Raw genomic sequence first — 26,151 nt, forward strand, 5'->3', positions numbered from 1 at the left:
CCACTTGACATATACCATTTATTTGTTTAACGTCTGCCTGGCCCCGCCAGATTCCAAGTTCCATGAGGAAAGAGACGTGATGTATTTTGTTTACTTTGTACCCAAGTACTTAGAACAGTCCCTGGCACTCAACAAGTATTTGCCAAATGTAAGGATAAAATATTTTTTTTTTCCTATCCTTTTCTTTGCTGTTGTTTGTTTTTTCTTATCTGAAGATAAGTCCAAGTTCAGGATTGGAGAAGTAGGAAAAAGTTTCAATAACTGTAAAAGAGTAGAGTGGAAAGTTTTACTTCATATTCTATTATGGTTCCCTAAAAAAAAAAAAAAACTCTGTGGTAGAAACTAATTCTCTGGTAGGGAGAGTCTGAAATATTTCTGAGCATGTCCAGGAAGGCCCTAGAACCAAGATGGAGACATTGGCTGTCCAGGAGATTCTGTTGGGTATTAGGATTAGGATATCCTATGTGTTGTCAGCCTCTTGCCTGTTGATTGTGCAACTCAAAGAAAGTGACAAAATTTCTGGCAGGATTGCTCCATTTCCTTCCCCTTTGCTGTTACTGACCTCTGCTGTTATAAAGCAGCACCTCTGCTCACCTCTTAGGGCTGTCCCCTGATTTCCCACCAGGAAAATGCTCAGTAACAAATCTCATCATTCTGGAAAATGAAAAATAACCCCTAAGCCTCAAAGGTCACAGTGACTTCCGCCACTCACCTCCTAAAATGGCTTCTTTGGTTTGGAAACTCATCTGTGAGAACCGCACACAGGGTCACAAGCCTTCAGCCTTCAGTGTTACCAACAGAATCAGATGTGCTCAAAAGAGAAAAGGAAACTTGACGCAGCTTCCGCCCTCCCTTGACCCCTAGATGTGCCTCCTGTAATAATTTGCTGCAAACTCTAGTTATTGAGCTCATGCTATGGCTGGCTGGCTGGCTGGCTTGCTTTCTTTCTTTTCTTAAATGTAAAATAAAGCATCCGTGCTTCCACTAATCTTCACTCTTGTCTAACTCAACCACCTCATCTGACCAAAGCCTGAGGGGGAAAAAATTCTATCCCTTCGTTTAGATGAACAATCTAATATGCCTCACAAATAAAACATTAAGATTAATGATTTCAGTGAAGTCTTTCTGATAAGGCGGCAGCATAATATTCTAAAATAGAAAGAATAAAAACAAAGAACATGTTCGTGCATAAATAGCCCTTTTAATACACGAGTTTTGGAAAGTCCCGTATTTCATGAATCATTAGCTTGTTTTATCTTGGTGTTATACAAGCATTTCAAAAACAAGACTGTGTAAATGTTGCCACCTACTGTTTGCCTGGAAACATACTCGTGTAATTCACTTTACATAACTATACTCTTCCAACTGCATTTCTTTTTCTGCAAAGACCATTTTTATTTCAATTCCTTCTACTTTTAAAATGCTTTATTGAATGACTTACTTTTACGTACTCTACAAAATAATCAGAAGAAATTCTTCCCTTGACATATTGGGAAATCCTGAGGAAGTGACATGATTTTCTCCTTAAATCTTCCCCAGTATATAGAAATAATTTTTAGGTTTGAAAATATATACAGTATGTGCAATTGAAACCCCATATGAAAAATACATTAGTTGCCAATCAAATTCAAAGAAGCCAAGATTATGGGATTGCTCTTAGTTTTAAGATTCAAATATAGGATATTTATAAGACAAATATCTGCTTTTCCCCCTGTAAACATATTTAGATGTCTCTGGTTGTCAAGGTCTTTTTTTTTTTTTTTTTTTTTTTTAGCGTCAAGGTCTTTTTATTAGGATAAAATGCCAATTATTCTACTAACCAATATTTACTCCATAGTTTCATGAGGTGTGTGTAGCATTATTTTAAGTGTGGTGTTGATTCAAACTAGAAATAAAGTAAAAATTTTTAAGTCTTTGCAACCCTATTTCAATCTAATTTAGATACACTGAGATAATCTATGCTTGCAGACAAATAACTGTTCTAGACCCAATAATAATCATAATTAAAATCTGTGAACTGTTTTACAACATATAATTTTTTTGTTTTATTTTAATAAATTTGGTCCTAGTAAAAATACTGTGAAATAATTAGTACAAAAATTTTCCATTTTACATATAAAGTAAGACTAAAGGAAATCAACTTACTCATTGAATACTACACGGCCAAAATAACTATAAATTCAATTCTCTTAACTCTTAAGCTTATTCACTTATTATTCCTTATGAACTAGTTAATTTACATGGTAGGTACTGAAGTCTTTTTCAACTTTTGCCTGTTGAGTGGTTAATTTTAAAGTGTTTTAAAAAAGTCATGCCATTCACCTCCAAATCTTTGAGCAAGTCTCTACTAACTGAAATTTACTGAAATTATTATTATCCTTTGAAACTGATCTGGAGAAGCAGGTCCCAAAATGCTACCCTCCCTAAGTATGTGCTTAATGCTTGGTTAGTGAAGAACAGATCCTTTAAAATGGCATAAAGTACTACATTTCATTATTTGTATTATTTCTTTTCTTTTTTTTTCTTTTTTTTTCTTTTTTTTAAGATTTTGTCTATTTATTTGACAAAGAGAGAGAGAGCGCCTGAGACAGAGGAGGCTTAAAGGGAGAAGCAGACTCCCTGCTGAACAGGAAGCCCACCATGGGTCTCCATCCCAGGACCCTGGGGTCATGACCAGAGCTGAAGGCAGATGCTTGACTGACTGAGCCACCCAGGTGCTCCTACTTGTAATATTTCTATTACTGTTAACAACTTACAAAAAACTTAGAGGCTTAAAATAACACAAATGTATGATATCACCACTTCTGTAGGTCAGACATCTTGACAAGATGGGCATGAATTTTGGGCTGAAGGTATCAATCAAGACATTGGCCAGACTGAGTTTTTGTGGGGAGACTCTAGGGAACAATAGACTTCCAAATTTATTCAGATTATGGACAGAATTCAGTTCCTTTTCATTGTTAAGACTGAAGTCCCCATTTCTTTTCTGGCTGTTGACCGTTGGGGCCAATCTGAGTTCACAGAGGCCACTGATCTTCCTGGCCATATGAATCCCCTCCATCTTCAATGCAAGTAATGGAAAAATTTTGCCTTGTTAAATCCCTCTCATGCTTTGACTTTCTCTAACTTCCCTCTCTCTGATTTTTTTTTTAAAGATTTTATTTATTTATTTGACAGACAGAGATCACAAGTAGGCAGTGAGGCAGGCAGAGAGAGAGGAAGGGAAGCAGGCTCCCTGCTGAGCAAAGAGCCTGATGTGGGGCTCGATCCTAGGACCCTGGGATCATGACCTGAACTGAAGGCAGAGGCTTAACCCACTGTGCCACCCAGGTGCCCCCGTCTCTGATTTCTTGACACAGATAAATTGAAGGGACTCATGTGATTTGGTGAGGCATTCCTGGATTTCTTTATCTTAAGGTCAGTTGATTTGGGAACTTATACCATTCCCAAGTCCCTTCACAGCAAAACCTTGATCAATGTTTGACTGAATAACTGGGAGAACGTGTTGGCACACCAAGGGCTGAGAATTTGGGGGCCTTTTCAGAATTTTGCTGACCATGCTTGTCATCTGTGTAGCTACAAGGATTTTCTAATTTGGCCTCTAATCTCCAGTCTCTGCCTAATACTCCATAAATTCACATTACAAAGTAGGACCCTCAATGAATCTTTCTAAAGCACAGTTCTGATTAAATTTAATATCTTGCTTAAATTGATAATAAAACAACCAACATTTTGAAGGTCTTTCATGGCATGTAAGTAAGGACATTGAAAATCAAGATCTGTGCCACCTGTTTCTCTCTACCTTCCTTCACACATCATTAAATCGAGAATTCACCGTTTGTCCTGTGTATGGTAAGCTCAGTAAGCTTGGGCTTCTCCCTTTTTTCCTTACCCTTATCTTTACAAATCTCAAATGTTGTTTAAAGGCTGCATCCCAATACCAACTCTTCCAAAAAGCTTTGCATTAACCTCTTCCCCTTTGCATGCTTTTGCTTTATTATTTTACTTTATTTTTTATGTAGTGTTCCATCTTGGATTAAGGTAAGTAATAAATGCCTTGTTGTTTTCACTGAATGGTGAATTCTTCTAGGCCAGATCTGGATTTGGTTCATCTTTGTCTCCTTACCACACTGGATAGTACCTTGTAGAGGATTTATGTTGCAAAATGTTTGTTGAACCATTAGCTAAAAATCAAAATAGAAACTAGAAGGGTCCAAGAATTCATACATCTTCATTGTAAAAGCTTAATTACATTTCCACATCTTTGGCAGTTTGGACTGATAATCTGTTCTTTCTTTTGTGGTTAATGTATTTCAAGGTCGTTGACTCCAGAGCTGTGGCCTTTAAGTTAAACTGTATTCTTCAAATGCTTACCTAATAGTGAAAGATCAACTCATTTAAGTTTCCTTCTATTTTTTTTTAACTAGAGAAATTTTTTTTTGTTGTTTAAATTTAAGAAAACTTTCAAGAATCAGAAACAGATCTTATTTTCTCATTCACACAGAGTTAACCGTTATCTAATATTAGTAATATTTCTCTACAAGTCATTTCCTTGACTAGTGGGCTCTGTTATATGAGTCATGCATGACTCAGCGATTATTCTGGATTTTTAAATGATTTACCATTTATTTAAGTGAGTTTCAGAAACATTGTTAGTCATTCTGAGATGCAGCTTGCACATTTCCAGTTATGATTAATTAAAAATAAGAACAGAACAGATATATACTTGGTAACTTTCTGCATTTTCAAAGGACTTTGGCATAATTATCTAATTTTATTTCATAAAGCATATAACTCATCAGCTGTAAAAAATGGTACCTTGGTTTAAAGATCCCTTTTTTTTTTTAAGATTTTATTTATTTATTTGACAGAGAGAGAGAGATCACAAGTAGGCAGAGAGGCAGGCAGAGAGAGAGAGAGAGGAGGAAGCAGGCTCCCCACTGAGCAGAGAGCCCGATGCGGGGCTCGATCCCAGGACCCTGAGATCATGACCTGAGCTGAAGGCAGAGGCTTTAGCCCACTGAGCCACCCAGGCACCCCTAGAGATCCCTTTTAAGACATACTGGAATAAGTTATTTTGGAAAAAAAAGAATTAGTTTATGAATAAAAAAAAAGTGAATGAACTTACGGAAGAATGGATTACAAGATAAACCGAAGCAGTTTCAGATGTGCTTCCATCTGAAACGGTTTCCCTTTGGGCCTTGGGTACATTTGGGAACTCTGTACCCCTGCCCATGTTTGAGATCCTCCGCTTCTGAACTACATCATTTCTTACTTTTAGTTTACTTTCATTGTGGTAAAGTACATTCTTGGCTAGTCTCTTGAGAAAGAAGGACAATAATGAAGAATGCTATTGCACTCTAAAATTGCATATTTGAACAACATTCAAAACCTTACAACTTAGCTAAACACCCCCCCACACCTTATTAAAACATGTTAAAGAGGAAAGAAAGAGGAAAGAGGGATGAGCCTAGGTTTCATCTCTTGACTGCTGATGTAATAATTCTTTAAAGGGTTGTCTTTATTTTTGTGGGATAATGGTATATGTTCCAAAAGTTCATTTGCAAGTTTCTTGATTAGGATCTGGAATATATTTTCACACAGAAGCAAAGTTACAGATGATGGTTGGATTCCCTTTAAGCCAGTTGCTACAGAGGACCATCGTGGGTTTTGATGAACACACTGGACTTTGAATCAGAATACTGACAGTAGTGTGTACTTTTAGTCTTCTATCTTTCTAATATAATCACATTGGTTAGTTTATAGTCTTATGTGTTTTTGTATTATCATGAATGCAAGTGTTATTGATTGCTTAGCCAAATATTATACTATCATCATTTTTCCTTTACTACAACTCTTTGTTTTCACTGGGGTGAATTACAGTTTACTTCTTTCATTTGCTTCTCTCTCTGTGAGCTAATTATTAATTTAACCCTACTCTCAATCAATAGTCTGAATCTCTTAATACATTCAGACCCACCAGATATTCTTACAGGGCTCATCCTTTTGAAGAATGTCTCCCAGATCTTCAGATGTGCTTCCATCTGAAACAGTTTCCCTTTGGGTCTTGGGTACATTTGGGAACTCTGTTCCCCTGCACATGTTTGAGATCCTGTTTCTGAACTACATCGTTTCTTACTTTTAGTTTACTTTCATTGTGGTAGAGTACATTCTCGGCTAGTCTCTTGAGACAGAAGGACGAAAATGAAGAATGCTATGTTTTTTGAATGTCTTAGTATATCATCACACGTTCTCCATAGTTTGACTGGGTAGGTGATTTTAGATTTTTTTCCCTCAGAACTTCAAAAGCACCATTCCATTTTTTTCTACATTATAGCTTTTCTGTTGAGAAGTTCGAGTCACTCAGAATCCTTAGTCCTTTTTCCGTAACTATATTTGTTTTCTACTGCTGTATACTAAATTACCACAAATTTTAGAGACTAAAACAATGTCTATAATTATCTCGTAGTTCTGTAAATGAGAGGTCAAAATGCTTTTGGCTGGACTCTCTGCTTTTAAGGAGACACAGACCAACACCAGGCTGGGCCCTCAAATAGAGGCTTTGGCGAAGAATCTACTTCCAAGCTCTTTTAGAATTTTTGGCTAAATTTGACTTTCATTTGTAGGATTCAGGCTCCCATCTTCTTGCTAGAGCTCAGCTGGGGGCAGCTCACATGGCTTGTCAAGTGGTCTCTTCTATCATCAGTGAGCAATGAATGGTGTCTTGAATCTTTCTGGTGCTTTCCATTCTGATTTTCCCTTCTGCTGCTGGTCAGAGAAAATTCTCTGCTTTTAAAGGGCTGATGGGATTCGATTACCCATTTGGATAATCTCCATATCTTAAAAATCTGTGATTTGGAATTTTAATTGCATTAACAAAATTTCTTCATAGCAGTACCTAGATTAGTATTCAATTGAATAACCTGATGATGGAAATCTTGAGGGGGGGCCCATCTTTAGAATTCTGCCTACCACAGTAACTCTGTACTTTGGAGTGAACGAATTCTATAGTTGCATAAATGAGTATGTATCAGGTAGGGTACTTAGTAATGGAAGTCAACTCTGATACGTTAAACAGAAAACAAACTTGTAAAGACATCAGACAGCTTTCGGAGTCACCAAGGGAGATGATACTGGCCCCAGGAAATGGAGAGAAACAGGCGATAGCTGGAAGAATGGCACCAAACTGGCCCTACAAAGGTATCTGCACCACTGAGCACTAGGTGATGTGGCTTGTCCCTGAATCACTCATGGGACACCAAATCCTGCCCCTTCTGCCTCCGGAAACTGGATCTTTCAGCTGCTGCTATCATGTCCAAAAAGAAGTCTTCCCTGTCCCTGCTCCATTGCCCAGTAGCTTTTGATTGAAAATCCTAGCAGCTCTGCTTGATTGGCTGAGTAGAGGACAAATCCCTGTCCCTAGATGAGGTGCATGAAGGTTAACTGTAGGGTAAGAAATGTGAGAATCTGATATTTTCAGCCTCTGTAGTGAGAATTATTCTATTGTTTCCACGAAGACTCTCAAATAGGTCTTTTTCCCCGACACAGGAAGGGTTCTAGATTCTGGGCAGTAAATGAAATGGAACAAAACAGCACTGATATCCATAATGGGCTATGAGTGAATAATGCTCATTAGGAATCTAATTGAATTGATCAAGCAAATCGAATATTTGTACTTTTAATATTTTATTTGTACTTTTAATATTCCCTGATGACAACATTTAAATTGCCCCAGTTTTAATAATTTTTTTTCTTACAGTTTAATTCCTATATGGGGTCTCACATCATGTTCTGAGATATCTGGGCTACTTCCTTTCTCTTTTGGACTGAAAAAATGATTAGGAAACAGTGAGGGCCTGGAGAGCTGACAGCTGCTCTGGAGGGATGGGAAGGTCCTCTCTACCCCTCCCCCTCAGCTCAGTCACAGTAATATCACAGTGCCCTCAATGCCATCTTGCTTATTTTTTTGAGATAATTTTAAACTTACAAAAAAGTTTCAAAAATAGTACAGAGTTCCAGTAGGCTCTTCTACATTCTTCTTCTTTTTTAAAAATTATTTATTTAAATTCAATTAACCAACATATAGTACATCATTAGTTTCAGATGTAGCGTTTGCTGATTCATCAGTTGCGTATAACACCCAGTGCTCATCATATCACGTGCCCTCTTTAATATCCCTCTCCTGTTTACCCCATAGTCCCACTCACCTGCCCCTCAGTAATCCTCAGTTTCTTTCCCCGAGTCAAGAGTCTGTCATGGTTTGTCTCCTTCTCTGATTTCTTCCCGTTCAGTATTCTTTCTTCCACAATGATCCTTTGTGCTATTCCTTATTTTCCACATATGAGTGAAACCATATGATAACTGTCTTTCTCTGCTTAGCTTATTTCACTTAGCATAATACACTCCAATTCCATCCATATCAATGTAAATGGTAGGTATTCATCCTTTCTGATGCTGAATAATATTCCACTGTTCTTCTACATTCTTCTTAAGTTTGTATCTTATGTAACCACAGAACATTTACCAAAACTAAAAAATTAATCTTGGCATAATACTATTAATTAGAGAATTTACTTGTATTTCACCAGTTTTTCCAATGTTCTATATTTGTTTTAGATCCCACCTTGTGTTTAGGAATGCCATCATTTAAATTTTTATTCTATTTTATTATTCCTGATACTCTACACACAGGAACTTTACAATTCTTACCTGGGCCTGTCATGCTAGATGCTTAGTTGGAATTAATGTGTAAGGTCAGTTTTCTAGCACAACAATTACAGCCCGGAAGTGAAGGGGTTACATAAAACTTGGAATATACCACAGGGAGCATAAATAAGTGTAGGGCACCCCCCAAAAAATAAATGTAGGGGACCCTGGGTGGGTCTCCTTTTCTTTATTGTATTACATAATCACGGAATATTAGAATTGGGAAGGATCTGAGAAATCATCTTACCCCATCCTCATTTTGCAAAGGAACCGAGATCAAGAAAATTAGGTGATGTGCCTTTAAGGAACAAGGCTTCATCCGGAACTCGGGTCTTTTTTTTTTTTTTTTAAAGATTTTATTTATTTATTTGACAGAGAGAGATCACAAGCAGGCAGAGAGGCAGGTAGAGAGAGAGGAGGAAGCAGGCTCCCTGCAGAGCAGAGAGCCTGATGCGGGGCTCGATCCCAGGACCCTGAGATCATGACATGAGCCGAAGGCAGCGGCTTAACCCACTGAGCCACCCAGGAACTCGGGTCTTTAATCTGCTGGCTGTTCCACTACAACAGGAGTTCTCAGTGTGGTACAGGGGCTCCCAGGAGCCCCCAGACCGTTTGAGGAGACTATGAAGTCAAAGTTATTTCCATCCTCAGATGTTATTTGTTCTTTTCACGCTCATTCTCTCACAATGTACAGTGGAGTTGCCCAGAGGCTGCATGGCATACAGTACAGCAACGGAATGAATGCAAAAGCCGAGATGAGATTCTAGTGATTTTTGACTTCTAGATATTAAAAAGATTTGCAAAAATGTAAAATGGTGTCAAGCTTCTATTACATTTTTATGCTTTGGAGAATAAAATATATTATTTATCTTAACATATACTAGGTTCATTATTATTCTACTTTTAAATATGGTAAATGCTGATTGACATATTTACATAAATGAAAGGTCATGGAATTTCCAGTCATTTTTGAGCACTGTCCCAGTATTTGAGCCCTGTCCCATTAGTAAGAGAAGAAAACATGGATAACACCAACTAGCAAAGTTATTAAATTAATGGTGTCATAACAGTGTATTCTGTGACACTCCCCTTGTTTTTTTAAATAGAGCTCTGGCTGTTTTGGAGTAATTTTTAACTCATTTCATGTGACTGCAAGCTCCTTATGCACCTTGGAACTCAGATTTCATGCTCCTACATTCATGATTCACTTGATTTAACTTTATAGAGTTTGGCTAAATATATGAATAATAATTGAGAATGCTGTATTAAAACGATTTTGAACTAGTTTTTTACTTTATCAACTCTACGTAGTTGTCAGGTCCTTTTTTCAGGGAGTAGCATTGTTTTGTACTTATTACTTAATGGAATTTGTAGAAGGGTCAGATAACAGGAGAAATTCCCTTTCCAGAACACATGAAAAAGCAACCACAAAAATTCTCCATTCCCTTCCTGTGTGTGTGTGTTTTAAGATTTATTTATTTATTTGAGTAAGAGAGAGAGAGAGAGGGAGAGGAAGATAGAGAGAGAGTATAAGCCAGGGCAGGGGCAGAGGGAGAGTGAGGGAGAGAATCTTTAAGCAGACTCGTGCTGAGTGTAGATGTGGACACAGTGTGGGGCTCAATCCCAGGACTCTAAGATCATGAACTGAGCCAAAATCAAGAGTTAGCTGCCTAACTGACTGAGCCACCCAGGAGCCCCCCACCCCATGTGTGTTTCTGCTTATTCATGAAATCACTGATCCTCTACTCAGCCCTACCCAAAGTATTTTTTAAATGATAGATTTAAAATCTCAATCCTGTAAACAGATCTCCTGTTTCCTTAGAAAATGAGATGTTTCTGGGCAGAATTGGGGAGAGGAGACGTTGGGTAGGTGGAGGGAATTACCAGAAGCTGTTGTGATCAGGAGTTCCAGAACTACTGAGAGAACCCAAATATTACTCGTCACAAAGTTTGGCCACACTCTCTGCGACTGAGGGTGTCAATGGCAGGTTCTCTGCTTGTCTGTCACAACTGGATACATGTGAACGAGGAGCAAACCCAACCAACTTCTAGAACGACCACAAATCTGGAGAAAGAAAAAGTGGGAGTATCTTTCTGTCCCTGTTGTCAAGGCCTCCTGCTGACCCAAAACTATGATTTTGTCTGAGGGGAGATGTTTAGAGAGACAATTCTCTCCTTCGTACTCATTTATTATTCTCACAAATCAGTTAGGCCCTTAGTCACTTTGGGCATGTTTTATCCTATTTCTTTAGAAGTCAGTGCTGGGAACTTTGGGTTCTCATGCATTGTTTTGTAACATATAATACACATAAACATGAAATAAAACCAGAATTATTGTGGTTTCATTTTCTCCCACTTTTCTTCTACAATGAAAGAATGGGTTTAATCTTGTACTCAATTTGCATCCTTTTCTCCTCCAGTCCTGTTAAATAATTCATCAGAAGGCAGTAACTTAGTGGTAAACAACCCACTGTTTCCCCTTGGTGGTACTTAGTAAACTTGAGCTGCTGCAATCTGTTCTCATAAAATGAATCCCATCATTCCTTTAATCATTTTAGCCACTGTCCTCTTGATCCACTCAATTAGATTACCTCTTTTTGGCAAGAGAAGTGCTCGCGTTGAATAGTCTTCCCATATGTAGTCTCAGAAGAGGGGCAGCGGAAAGACTTGAATCATAGATCCATGGCTCAGTGGCTGTAGTCATTTGCCTGAAGCAGTCCCTGAATATAGTAGGTATTGAACAAGTGCTTGTGAATGAGAAATGTTGAATATGGACTTAGAACAATTCACGGTTTCTTCCCATCTATCTCTTCAACCCTTTCTTAACATTTAGTTTCTTGGACACTGATTTTTACAACAGTAAGACCTTTAATGTATCTCATGCTAATATCACAGATTTGGCTGTATACCATTTTTCCAAGCACAACAAGTGATCGCGGTAGCTGCCTACTGAGTTGCCTGTGATGGCAGCTCTTCACCATGCAGGTGCAGGACTGTATCAAATAAGGGGGTGAATAAATGGACTTGCAAAACCCTGAGAATTTCCTAACGTGACTTAAAATATATACACACGAACATGTGTGAGTGAAATAGGGGATACCAGCAGAGTTTCCTTTAACCTCTATGGCTCCTGATAGGCTTGCATAATTGCAAAGGGACAAGGGTAATTAAAGTTTCCTCACTTTATATATATGCATATATTTATGCTTTCTTGGGTTCTGTGTTCTTTTAAGCTTGAGTCCCTTCCCATCTTGCCTTTGTGGTTAAGAGTGTGGATTTTGGGGTCAGGCTATTAGAGTTCAGATCCTGCCCACCCCCCCGCCCACCTAAGCTGCTGGGCTTCAGCAAGATACATGAGATTTCTGTGCCTCAGTTACTTCATCTGTAAAATGGGGGTAATAATAGTACCTAATTTTGGGGAGATCAAATGAGTTAGTATCTGTGAAGCACTTAGACATTCACCTGTACACACAGAGAACTATGTAAGTGTACTTATTTTATCTATTATAATATTGCAACAGTGTTAAACATTTGTAAAATTCCTAAAGGTCTTGTCATAATTACAAGCTTTTGCAACTAGAGTAGAGGAAGCATGTGGATACTCCAGCTTCATCTAGATCACAGTTCCAAAGTAAAGAGATTGAAACCCACTATCTAGGCAAAAGGCTTTCATTGAAGAAGCTCAATTAGTGGGCCAATGAAAAAGGTATCCTTGGAAGTTTTTTTTTTTTAAATTTTCTTCTTTTTCTGAAGTATATTTGCCTCATTAAAGACATACTACTTTAAAATGTAGGATGCTATTGGAAATTTGTTTGTGATAATAGCATGAAATATACTCATGGACTTGAGATATATACCATTTAGATTATCACCTACCATCTTTCATAACAGCCAGCACACAATGGAAGTCAAATTTTTCAAATGAGATTGTGTCCTATTAGGGCCTAATATCTTTATTTTTAAAAATATTTTGTACATAGATTACAATTCTAATTTGTAGAAAAAAATTATTCATAAGTCATCTAGATTTAAGTAGAAGGTACAGCTTATCCTTAACTCTGCCTACTATCTAGGAGGCAATGTGGTGGGAATGTTGCATTCAGTTTGTGAATCGTCCTTAACTGAACACCGCTGTAATGATTCTCAATAAACCTGAAATAATATACGTTATTTTCTAAAGTAGCAACCTGATCAGAGAACACTCAAGTGTTTGGCATGTAAATTGTATGAAGGGCTTTGACTTTACCTAAAACATAATCATAATCATGAATACAAATTGTCGCTTCTGGGTGAAGATGTCTGAAAATGGATGTTTTTAGTCCTTTATCTAATGGAAATGAAGCACTCATGATAACTTCAGTAGTTACAGTGAAAGACTGGAGAATGGAGGTTCTCACTTGAGACTAAGTCATCATAAAATTTTGATTTAGAAAAGCACAAGAGACGGTTTTTTGGCAATATATACTTAATTCTCATAACAGAAGTGTGGTGTTTTTTTCCGTAGGTAGTAAATTCAGTGTTTCTTATACCCCATTCATTCATTCAACAGAAGTATATTGATCTCCTATTATGAAATAGGCAGTGTTCCAGGTGCTCGAGTTACAAAATAGAATCGAAACCCTCTAGAATTCACAGCTTAGGTGGGAGATATAAAGGCAGGTAAAATACTCCATGATATGATAAACACTCTATAAAATTATGCAAAAAGATAAAGTGACTAACTGGACATAAAGAAATTACATAAGACCTCTTAACCTCCCTGCCCCAAAAAAAAGAAAGAAAGAAAGAAAAAATCAGGTAAACACAATTGCAAGAACTGGTTTTTGAAGAGAGAATATTAGCAATTCATCTCCCCCGACACACTAATTTTCAGTTTATTAAAGACACATATGCCATGGTTTAAAGAGTCAAACAGTTCCTCATCCCACTTCTGTTTTCCTTCCCAAGATGTCTAGTCCCAGTTTCTTTAGATGGATCTTTTTGTTTTAACTCAGTATCTCTAAAAATTGCATTTATCTTACTATTTACTCATCTTTAATTTTTTGGCATTAACTATGGACTTCTCACATTGGATAAACGAGCATTTAGCTCTCTTTCCTTGATCCTCCCTAAATACACATGCACACTTCCAATTCCACAGTTGTTCTAATAAAACACTGAAATGTTATTAGGATCAATATTTAGTATTTACATTACCATGAATATGTAAAGCTGTCCACAGTCGAGCCATGTGGTATTATTACAAGATTATTTTTCCTGGCCCATATCATTTTTTCTTTTCTGTGAGGTTATTGTCTTTTTTTTCCCCCCAGTTGCTTATGTGTAAGGATTCTATGTATACATTAAAAATTCAGTTTCAATTATTCCCCATTCAGACACAAGAGGTTTTTTTTTATGAATTTGTCCTTTTTGAAAATTATTTCTTGAGCCTTTGTTGTGAAGATATCTGACAGTACTTTACTCTTGGTATTCAGGTATCATTCTGAGATTTTACCTTATCAGTTTCCCAGGGATCCCTTTATTCTCCCCCATGCTGGATCTGCTGTTACTTGGAGTTCTGGTTTTCTTCTGTATTGGTTTCCTATTTTGGAAAATCATATGCAACATTAGTTTTCCGAGAAAGGGTATATGAGTGGTATGTGAAACATATCTCTATTTTATTCATTTGATCAATAGTTTTGACTCAGTATAGGACTATGGGTTAGGTATTTTTCCACAGAATTTTGAAATCTTGTCTTCATTGTTTTCCAGTTTCCAGTGCTGCTATTAAGAAGTCTGGGGTCTCTTCTATGAAGAAATACATTGTATGTGTTAGAGTTTTGAAATTTTAAAACGAGCCTTGATCTGTATGAATTTTAATCCATTTAGCTAATTTCCCAGTGTACCCTTTCATTCTGGAAACTCACGCCCTTCAATTCTGGGAAATGACTATTTTTGAAGATACCTTCCCATATATTTTTCTCTATTTCCTTTTTCTGAAACTCTTATTATTCATATGTCGAACCTCCTAGAGTGGTCATTTTTTCTTCTTTTTTTTAGTCCTTTTGTTCTTATTCTTTCATTTCCTTGCTTTTTTTTTCTTTTCTTCTTTCTGGAAAGTTCTACAATGCACATTGCATTGTTTCTTGAGTTTTTTTCATTGATAATTTAGGATTAGCTTTTGGAGGTTTGTTAAAAGTTTGTTACAATTTGTCCATGTGCTTTCTACCACTCATATCTTTTTTCTGTTTTCCCCATTTCTATTTTCTTTTTCGCTTGTGACCTTTGGTTAGATTTTCTTTTTCTTTTTGAACAAACAAAAGTAAATGGATGTATTATATCTGATATGTCTCTCCAAACGGTCTCATCTACTTTTTAAAGAAAAGTTTATAAAGATAAAGGAGATCTTTTATCTTAAACAATCAAGTAAAAAATTGGTTGGTTAACCAGGAAAGTCAGCTGAAGTAAAGTATCCTAAAAAGGAGTACTTATTTAAAGACATTCTTTTAACCTAAGTCATGTAATTATACACTTATCAACCAATCTATTGCTTCTGGATCAATACTTTGTTTTGGATCAATACATTCATTGATTTGAATCTCATATTGTCTCTCATAGTGCATCATGTAAAAATAATATAAGATTATTTGTGGGGCGCCTGGGTGGCTCAGTGGGTTAAAGCCGCTGCCTTCGGCTCAGGTCATGATCCCAGGGTCCTGGGATGGAGCCCCACGTCGGGCTCTCTGCTCAGCGGGGAGCCTGCTTCCCTTCCTCTCTCTCTCTGCCTGCCTCTCTGCCTACTTGTGATCTCTCTCTGTCAAATAAATAAATAAAATCTTAAAAAAAAAAGATTATTTGTTTATTTAGTGATGTAAGATCTTAAGACAAACCAAAAGAAAATTCTATACTTTAATAAATTATCTTAACTTTTTACAGGCATATTACTTAAACAGAATTTAGCAACCATTTTTATTAGACATGTACTGCTATTTACTGAATCTTTCATGAATGGGATTTGTACCCTTGTGAAGGAGACTCCAGAAAGCTCTATGTGAGGGCACAGTGAAAAGACTGCTATTTTTGAACCAGGAAGTGGGCCCTCACCAGACACTGAATCTGCTGGTGTCTTATCGTGGACTTCCTAGCCTCTAGAACTGTAAGAAATATATTTTTATTATTTATAAACTACGTAGTCAATGGTATTTTTCTTAAAACATAGAAAACTAAGACATATCATTTTCAAGTCCTTCTAAAGCATTCGTCTTAGTTTTGAAGCAATGTTAAACATCTTCCTTTGAGTTAGTTTTAATTAAACTGCGCATTTGCAATAAGTAGTGCAATTTGGGTAAGGAATTTTGAAAATAACTATAATTAATTTTAGTAAATATAGAATTAGACTGGTGGAAGAAGTCGTGGAGGGGACTTGTTCAAGTAGCTTATCTTGAGGTTTTGAGTGAGGAATGTCTAAAAACTATTTGACTGGGAGATTGGAGATGACGTGGTACAAGTCTAGTGAGTACAACAGAATTGGATAGATGCTCAATGAATAAGTTGTCACCGGAAATTAGAATCTCTGAATTGAGATTTCACTGACTTTTGGTGTGCAGCTCATGCCATTATTGTGCAGATAAAACTGCTCTGCATGTGACATGAAAACTCTTACAAATGAATAATAAAGGAATTCTAACAACTTAGTTAGACTTAACTATTGATCTGCCCTATTTTTCAGAAATGTACCAACTCCCTGTTTTATGATATGACAAAATTTTAATTTTATCTTGCTTATTAGAATGGGATTTATGAATTAAGGAGGTTAAAGAAAGAGGGTATGGTTATGGATATAAACGGTATGTAGGATGTTATATTTTATATAAATAATATTGATTACCTGAAAACTTCAGCTATATACTTTTTTTACTTTGTCCTGATTTATTGAAGTTTTTAAAGAAAATCAACATTTGGATTTGGATGAGATTAAAAAAAATCAACTGAAAGTAATTAAACAGGTCCAATTTTAATTAAAACAATTAAGTTTTAAGAGAGAAACAAAAAGCTTTTTAGATACTAAATTTTGTAATTAAGAACAAAGAACAAAATTTGTCAGCGGTATAGCAACTACTGTAAACAGTGTGTTTAATTCTGTATTATGGTTTGATTAGAAGTAGACACAGAGGGTGAACTGAGAAGATTCTGAAATTTGTAAGGTAAAAAAGAGACCCAAAGATGGAGACAGGGGAAAGATGAGCAAAGACACAAAGGGAAGAGTGGAGTTGATTACAACAAACAAAAATAATAACTATGCAACTGTGGAAATAGAACAAGAGAATCAGGCCTGGCTGATGGGCTGGAGTGCTAAGCTGGGCAAAGTCCAGGGTGGAAGTGATCAGCTCTGGAGAGTGTACACTCATACATGGAAAATACTTAGAGAGGATTTGATTTGATTTAGAAAAACCCTCTACCCTCCCCCACCAACTCGAAGTGACAATTGAAGGCAGCAGAAGCATAATTTCAAATTCTCTTTGAGAAAGCATTCCCTGTTCCTTCCAACTGAGTTGGGGTTGTTCCTGGGACCACGTGGGGCAACCTGTAGATGGTTCTATGTTCCTTGTGGCCAGCTGGAAAAGCCTGGGTTTTGTTAGAGACTAACATTTGTAGAATTAGAAAGGCTAAAGAGAGATGGCTGTGATTATATAAGAAGGACCAGAATTAATTTAGAGGTGAGAAGGAACCCTAGAAAAAAAAAGGAAAAGAAAAATGGGAGTTACAGATGAGTGGGTCTTTGCCATTGGTGCAAATCTGGGTCACTGACAGCTGTATTTTTCCATTTGTGCTTTGTCTGTGGACCGTGATTGCATAGTTGTCTAATAAATGTGTCATCATCTAAGTCTAACAATAGATTCATTCTAGAATACAATTGTTATATAACAAAATTCAGTATGTTGGAGAAAAAGTCAAAATCAACAGTTTTAAGCATTGTAATGTCCTTTGTTTGTAGGGATTCAGGCATAAATGAGCATTTGTCATTTGACTATTCTAGTGTGTTTCCAGCATACTGTGCCTTGGGCGTGACACATCAGAGTCCAGTGTTTATCTTTGATTACGTGCCAGACCCCTCTGGAAAGAGCCTCCATGGAATTCATCATCTGCAGTGTTTGGTTCAGGTATACATATAAATACATGTTGAATGCATTTGTTGGGGATATTGTGGTTTCCAAAGTCGACTTAAATAAAAAAGTGTGAGATGAATGATGAAGGGGACCTTCTGCAGGAGGTATGAAGTTAATAGTTAAAATGTTATTTACCAAAATACTGACAGCAAAGCTTTTTATTATTCTATGTCAATTATTTGAGTGCCAGTATGAATAAGGGCAGCATGATTATACTTGTTTTTTGTCTGCTTTGGAGAAGTTTGCGAAGAAACTCTACTAAGCATGGAGTTTGTAAATATAATAAAAGTGAAATTCAGAGTTTGCGTTAGAACAGCTCACTTAGTTTGAAAGATCATTGAAAATAACTTCATTAGGTACTAGGTTTCAGAAGCATAACGATGCTATAAAATTCTTTTATGCCTATTTTGGTTGTTACCAAGAGCACGATCTTTGTTTTTCTCAAAGCTTTTGTCTCATTGTATTAAAAATGGTTTGAGGTTAAGTGGCTAAAGGTGAGAACCCATTTTCAAATTATAATCGAAACTCACGGCATTTTAAATAGTGATAGCCTCTCATCTGCTCTTGAATATATTAAAACACTCAGTTGTCAACATGTAGCATTTCTTCCTAGTTTTTAATGTGTATGTACCCAACATCTACTCTTATATTTCTGGCAGGCCATTCTGCAAGACTGAAATGCAGATGCGAGGCACGCTGTGGTCAAGTCTGGGAGGATGTGGGTTTTCTTTAGATGAAATTAAGAAAATAAAATACAAGAAGCAAAACTATTATGTGCAAAGCACAGTGGTAGACCAATGCCCTGTGTTTGAAATAGCGGCAGAAAGAGAATAGACCTGATCCCTACCCCTCCATCTCGTGGAGAAGACATCTAGAAGATTAAGGAAGAATGGGGTCATTGCTATGTATAATGAGTATGGGCAGCATGCTTTGAGATGGAGACAACAAATGTACTTTCCATAAGGAAACTGGGTAACAGTAGGTAAAGAAGGGACTCACTGGGGAGTAGCTGTGGCTTGGCAAGCAGTGTCCTGTCATTGTCAGAGGCATCAAATGACAGACGTGTTTGTTTCATAGAACGAATTTATCTGAAAGTAAATTTGTAGCTTCAAATGATGGCTTAGAGAAAGTAACTAGTATGTACATTAGTACCTTCTTTTTTTAAGATTTTATTTATTTGACAGACAGAGATCACAAGTAGGCCAAGAGGCAGGCAGAGAAAGAGAGAGAGAGGAGGAAGCAGGCTCCCCACTGAACAGAGAGCCAGATGTGGGGCTCAATCCCAGGATCCTGGGATCATGATCTGAGCTGAAGGCAGAGTCTTAACCCACTGAGCCACCCAGGTGCCCCTGTACATTAGTACCGTTTTGAGATACTGGTGTCTAACTATTCAACGTCTTCTTGGTCTAGGTTTTACTATTGGTGAGCCTATGTCAAAACTGTGTTTCCTATCTCCACCTCCTATAGTTTTAGCCAAGGATTCCAGGTGACCCAGATTTTGTGAAAATCTTTGAGAGTCACAATCTCCCAAGACCAGTCTAGACCAATGTTGATGGGAGAGTAGAAAAACTAGCAGTATGATTTGAAAGGACACAATTTTCACAGCAAGGGACAAACCCTGTCTCTTGGGAAGAAGTTCCTTGATAACTGGGATGGAACATTATATTTAAGAGATATAATAAAAGTGAGCCTTGATTGACCCAATTCTCCATTGAATAGCCCCTGTGCTGCCCTGTGTAGGGTTGTATTCTCAAGAAGGGAAAGACTATGGGAAGTAGGAGGGAGGTGGTGTGTGACATTCCATTTCCAGTTAACTAATATCTGGAAAGGATGATGGTTTTGTTCCATACCAGATGCTCTGGTAACGTGAGCAGCAGCAGCATGAGGTTAACTGCAAAAAACACAGCAGCTGAGCAAGGGCTTGATGAATCAAAAGGGCAGGTTGTATGTGTGAAAAAATATCCCAGGATGATTACTTCCCCAACCTGAACAAATTCCTCAGTAGAAGCTTCAGTGAAAATGAATAGTTACTAGTCTTAGATTTGGCATTTCCCTAAAGAATATTTTACTGAGATTCTCTATTCAAAACAATGTTATAAAGTCATGTATTCAGCCAAATTCTTAGCTGTAGTAAACAGAAAATAGATCAAAACCACATTCCTATTCCCCAAAGTAGACCCTATGGGTGTATGAAGTTGCAAACTGAAGGAAATGGCAGCACATCATGATAATTAAAATCTATTTATCAATAAAGCCTTGTGTGTGCTACTGAGCTGGGTGATACACCAAGCAATTTGGGGAAGATCTGTTCTCTGCCCTGTGGCTGATGCTCATGCCTCAGTATCTGTGAGGTAGACACAAAGGAAAACATCTGCTCAGGTAGACGCATAGAGGTGATGTTTCCATATTGCAGGAAGAATGGATTCCATCTGGGTGAGACCAGAGGTTCATTCTGCTCTGTAGCCTGTATCATCTGTGTGTGTGTGTGTGTGTGTGCGCGCGCGCGCACTCATGCTCATTGTGTTGTTAAGTGCAGCTCTGTGGGAGGCTAGGACTGACTTTCTAGAAGTAGGACTCAAGGCTAGGGTTTTTCCTAAGGCAGCTTACCCAAATGTCCCCTGCTTTATGCTTGTCTGTGGAATTCTATAAAGATCTCCTGATTCTATTTTTATATTTTAAATGTGTTTGGTCTCTTAAAATTCAGTTTTGTTTTTAGATTCCAAGGTTTTTAGTTCATTTTATATTTGTTTTTATTTACCTCAAATCTATCTCCCTTTAAGTGCCTCTCTTGACGTTAAAAATTAGGTCTGTGCTTCATTCATGTGCAGTGGTTAAGAGTATATTCCTTGAAACCGGAATGCCTGTATTTTAGTCTTGGCTCTACTACCTATTGGCTGGGTGAGATGGGACAAATCATTGGATTTCTCTGTGCTTCATTTGGACATTAATAGTACCGACCGCAAGAGATTTTGTGGAGAGATTAAATGAATTAATGTGTGTTCAGTGCTTAGAACATAGTGAATAACAGGAGTTCCTTGTCATATATACTTCATTGTGTTGTGGATACCAGTAATCTCTCCCTTAAGTTTCCATTTTTTTTTTTTAAAGATTTTATTTATTTGTCAGAGAGAGAGGAGAGCGAGCGAGCACAAGCAGACAGAATGGCAGGCAGAGGCAGAGGGAGAAGCAGGCTCCCCGCCAAACAAGGAGCCCGATGTGGGACTCGATCCCAGGACGCTGGGATCATGACCTGAGCCGAAGGCAGCTGCTTAACCAACTGAGCCACCCAGGCGTCCCTTAAGTTTCCATTTTTATAGCCTTGTAGAGTTTTGCACCTTCTTTTACACAGTAGATTTTTATTTGCCTTTCTGTATGACAATAACTATTCTATGCGGTGTACATTTATATAAATAAACACATATTGATCCACTTCTAGACCATTAATGTTTTCCTGGGGACAGTAACTAGAACTATATTTAGTATTCCAGCCCTAAGCACATCATATTTTTTTAAAAGATGGAACAACTTCTGCTGTCACATTTAAAATATTCTTTTTGATGAGGCCCAATTTTTTTTTTAAAGATTTTTATTTATTTATTTGACAAGAGAGAGAGATCACAAGTAGGCAGAGAGGCAAGCAGCGAGAGAGAGAGAGAGGGGGAAGTAGGGTCCCCGCTGAGCAGAACCCGATGCAGGGCTTGATCCCAGGACCCTGAAATCATGACCTGAGCTGAAGACAGAGGCCTAACCCACTGAGCCACCCAGGCGCCCTGAGGCCCAATATTTTTATCTGCAGCAGCCTATTAGCTGGTATCTTCGCTGACAGTTCTATAATGTTCTTGGATCTTATTTCATACCATATTATAGAAATCATGGCCATAAATATATATTATATACTACATGTATATTTAAATTTTTCTACAAATCTCTCCCCATTGAAGCATATTTGTTGCTTTTCTGCCCATCACAAAGCCTTCAAAAAATACTTTGATCTTATTTACACAGATATTTTTGAGACAAAATCTTCATTTCTCTGGAAAATACAGAGATTTCTTTTTCAGTAAAAAAGAAAGCCAGTGCTAGCACCAAGTTCAGGTAATAGCCAAATTCTTGATCCTTTATTATTTTAGCTCCGTTTATTGTTTAGCTTCATATTGTGAAAATGACATGGTGTTAGATGTTTATAAAGTCATTTTTCCTTCTCTGAAACTATTGGCTAGGTACACTTGTCTCGTATGGAATGTTCTGTTAAAGATTTTGCATTGCCTTACTCCCAGAGGGGAGATTTGCTCGAGGTTGCTGCTGCTGTTGCATATTTTGCTGTCTTACTGGGAATGGAATTGAGATTCAGAGCTTTTTACATTATTTACAATGTGACATTTTGTTCACATAGAAGCTATTTACAATGATGGTTTCTCTATAATTCTTGGGTGGAGGTGGATATATAGGTGGAACAATGTTCCATCTAATCTACTAACTTGGATCTGGGTTATTTTATTGCAAAAGTGGTGAGCATATGTGGTGGAAGAAATGGAAATTCTCTGGGTCATTCTTGACATTTGATTATCTAATCCTTCTATTCCTTCCACAAATATGTTCAAGGATGAGAAACTTGACACATATCCAAATAGCCCATTCCATTTTTAGCCATGATATTAATAAAATTCTGATTCTATGTAACTTCCAAGAAATTTATCTGTGTTTACCTTCTGCGCTTAATTTTACTTCTAAAGACACGGATGCTACTGAACTCTATGTTGAATTGTGAAATTAAAAAAAAACACACAAAAAAACCCCACTTGAATTTCCCTCTGTCTTTTATATAAAACTGCTCAATATTCACTTTTTAGGCAATATTTTTAGTTTTCAATATTTTGTTGCCTCTAAATTTTGTACGTAGGATGAAAAAACAAAAGAAGTGTTTCCAAGTACACATTTGGCTCCTGCTACTTTCTAGGTGTGAAGTCAGAGGAGTTACTGCAACTTTGAGAGACTTAGCTGCTTCCTCAGGAAGATGGTTCCACTAGTACTATCCTCATTCATATAGTATACCTATACCACTTTTTATTATGTATTGTTTTTATGTTCAATGAAACAACAAGTAGCTCATCTTTATTTCTTACAGAGCATCCAGACCTATACCTGGCCTCTTTTAGATATTCACTAAGTACTTGCTGAGTAAATGAATGAATTTCATACAAAGGGTGGCCCCAGTAGATCACCTGTCAACAATGGGTATGAATGTACTATTCCTACTCTCTTCAATTTCTCTTTTTGGTGTATTTCAATATGTGGCTAGTCCCAATCAATATTGATACATTAAATCATTACTGGGAACAATTATTAAAGAACTTATATTAGAAAATGAACCATTATAAGAATTATTTGGAATAGTAGAAACAACTCTTTCTGAAAATATTTGCTTGTCAAAAATATAAAGGTTAGAGGGAAACAGAGGACTCATATTGTTTTTTAAGTTTTCCATTTTACTTTATGAGCTTCTGACCTTTGAATTTTTATAATGAAGAATATTACATTTGTAATAAAGAACAAATTACAACAAAATCCCCAGAGATTCTATGTATTCAGATGAAATATCCTAAAATGCAATAGAGTTTAAGGATTAAAATTCTTTACAAATATACAGATGAAGGTCCAGTGTTAGGGATAAGTAGATCTGTGATTAATGTCTCCCTAAGAGTGTTTCATTTTTTTAAGATGGGAAAGGGTGGTCATTTGGGTCCTTGTCCTTTGTGATCTCAGAGACTCTAACTTAGTGTAAGACTCAGGTGACTTTGCAGAAACAGCTTGGTTGAAGGAGTTAATCACTTACTAGGCCATAAAGAAATGCTCCAAGTTTTCAAATAAGTTTCCAAATGATGCTTATTTATCTTGTTGGTGAACCAGAGAACTGAAAAGGAGAATACTTTGGTCTGGTCTTGAGTAAGACAAGAAACAGGACAGAATCAAAGAAAACATATTTAACTTCCAAGATAATAGAAAGCAAATATTTTGTCGTTTTGGTTCTTTTAAATTTTAGTTTATATTTTCCTTAGTGTTTAAAAACTTCTTTTGAAATATCACATGTTTTAGTTATGCTATGAAGAAGCATAGGAAATAAGATTTTGTTTATGTCTTAAAGGGAGTAATCATAACCTTGAAGATAGGTGTGGCTTTGAGAATAAATACAGTGAAAAAATCTTCAAAGAAAGGTGGAATTAATGGGGTAAAGGGACAGAGTCATTGTGGAGCAGCTTGTCACCAGCAGAGCTTCTCTTCTCTCAGCTCTTCAGAAAACTGAGGGAGTCCATGTAATACTTTGTCTAGGGAATGTGTTTTGATTACATTAGCCTACTGAATTATCATCAGGTTCTATTGGACATTCAAAGATATTTCATTCTGAATCATTTATGAAGGAGAGATGTGAGTCAAAATTTCCTTCTGGTCTTATACTTCAACATGGTAGGCATTGGTTGCCTTTCATTTATTAGAAAGTATTTCTTGATTCCTAGTTTATTCTAGCCAATATATTTAGCTCAATGATACATCTAAAATACTAACTTCTAGGGATCTCCAATCCCTTGTCGGTCTTTCTTGATCTCGTTTTCTATTCCATCTATCTTGGATTCCATATCTCATTATTTTAGTCTTTCTTGCAAATATCCTCAACTTATTTTTGTCATTGTCTTCCTAAGTTTGTATCCTTACAAAACCTCTATCCTGTGTTTTTCACTTCTCTGAAAGAGCTTTGCTGGAAGAAAAATAGTTTACCTGTGCAGATTTGATGCCACTATAACTTAAAAATCTCCGGCTTCTGTGGGGCACTGAACAGTTTTGTTTTTTTTTGTTTTTTTTTGTTTTTTTTTTTTTTGTTTTGTTTTGTTTTTTTAACATTCTCTGCTATGACGATGGCAAACCATTTGCATTCCCTTTAAATATTTAGTCTTCCATATGTAAACTGTCTGAGCATCTCCTAGCAGAGAAAATTGGAAGTTCTGCAACTGGCTAAGAATAGATAAGAAAGATCAAGGGTTTAAAATTAGTTTCATTTTCAGATTCTGCCACTTACTAGGTAAACTTAATTGTCCTGAGGCTTTGTTCTGTCATCTGAAATTCCTTCTGTCCTCTCCTCCACCTAATTTTCCTTCCTCCTTAATTTTTCTCTTCTTTCCTTCTAATATTCCCTCTTTTTTTTTTCCTCTTGTGGAGGAGGATACATTAAAGTGAATCCCTTCATTTCAATTCTAGTTTCCGTCTTTTCTACCCTTTCAAGGACCTTTTTTAAAACCGTTTTCTTTTCTCTTCAACACCTCTATTAACTCCTTTCACTGAGCATTTAAACATGTGTAAGTCTGATCTTCCTAAAAGCAACATAAATTTTTCTTGGGCAGACCCCTATGCACTTTTCCAGGGGTCGTTGTGTTTGTCTCCATCTCTTCTTACTTTTCAGCTGTATATCCTGACTGTCTCCATTTGACTGTAGAGAACATTTCTAGCGTGCTTATCATATGTGGACCCTGGACTAAGCACCTCTTATTCCTCCTCAACTCACAGCCATCTGGCTGCTGCTCACATTCTTTCACTGAACCTGCCTTTTCCAATGCCTTTAGGGACCTGGGTTGCAAAACACAACGGACTAGTCTTAATAGCGACCTTGTATATAATTTCAGTAGCAGGCCTATTGGTGTTCCCTTCTTTTAATGCAGCTTTTATCTTTTGCTATCAATAAAACCACTCTGTCCAACTTTTTCTTTCACCTTCTGGTGATTTTTTTCTCTGACTGCTTTTTAGGATTCCATTCCTATGTTTACTTAGCACACATTATTGTTTCTCAGTTCTGTCTCAGTCCTCTTATTTTCTCAAGCTCTGCTCTTTCTCTTAATGATTCCAACCACTTTCAGGGTTGTGCTTTTTTCTTTCCATATCATCTTTTGGATTCTGACCCATATGGCCACTGCTTGCTGGATGACTTCAGATGATATAGTTATTGTAGATTCCATGTATTTAGAACAGAAGCCAGCAACTCCTCCCTCAGGTCTCCTCCTCTTTCTGGCTTCCCTAGTCAGACACCTGACTGTCACCTTTGACCCACTGTCTCTTGCACTTCCTATATCAAGTCAATCACCGAACTGCCAAATCCACCTCCCAAATCTATCTGTAGTAAGCTCATTTCTCCATCCCCAGAGCCGTAACCATAGTCACATCAACCTCATCTCTATTCTACATTGCCCAAGTGGATATTGGGGCTGTAAGTAGTTCCTTGAATCCAATGATTCCTAATTCTAGAAGGACGCCTAAA

General features: G+C 37.0%; 1 protein-coding gene across 9 annotated transcripts in view; it reads left to right on the forward strand.

Moving 5' to 3' along the window:
• The window catches only part of LGSN (lengsin, lens protein with glutamine synthetase domain), a 136,194-nt gene that overhangs the window by 89,581 nt on the left and 20,462 nt on the right, over positions 1–26,151 (forward strand). For 2 of the 9 annotated variants that reach the window (XM_047734550.1, XM_047734545.1), the window contains exons 2-4: positions 14,458–14,510; positions 15,622–15,841; positions 17,723–17,846. The exons of 1 other annotated variant lie outside the window; for it this stretch is intronic. Coding sequence is in view for 2 of the 8 variants with exons in the window: in XM_047734541.1 (XP_047590497.1) it covers positions 17,622–17,846 (225 nt within the window). In the remaining 6 variants the exon portion in view is untranslated. Of the gene's footprint in view, positions 1–14,455; positions 14,511–15,621; positions 15,842–17,502; positions 17,847–17,868; positions 17,957–26,151 lie in introns of those variants that run through there. 6 more of the 9 variants (XM_047734546.1, XM_047734547.1, XM_047734549.1 and 3 more) reach the window with 6 other exon arrangements.

This window comes from Lutra lutra, chromosome 6 (genome assembly GCF_902655055.1).
Source record: "Lutra lutra chromosome 6, mLutLut1.2, whole genome shotgun sequence".
In the NCBI taxonomy this organism is placed as follows: Eukaryota; Metazoa; Chordata; class Mammalia; order Carnivora; family Mustelidae; genus Lutra; species Lutra lutra.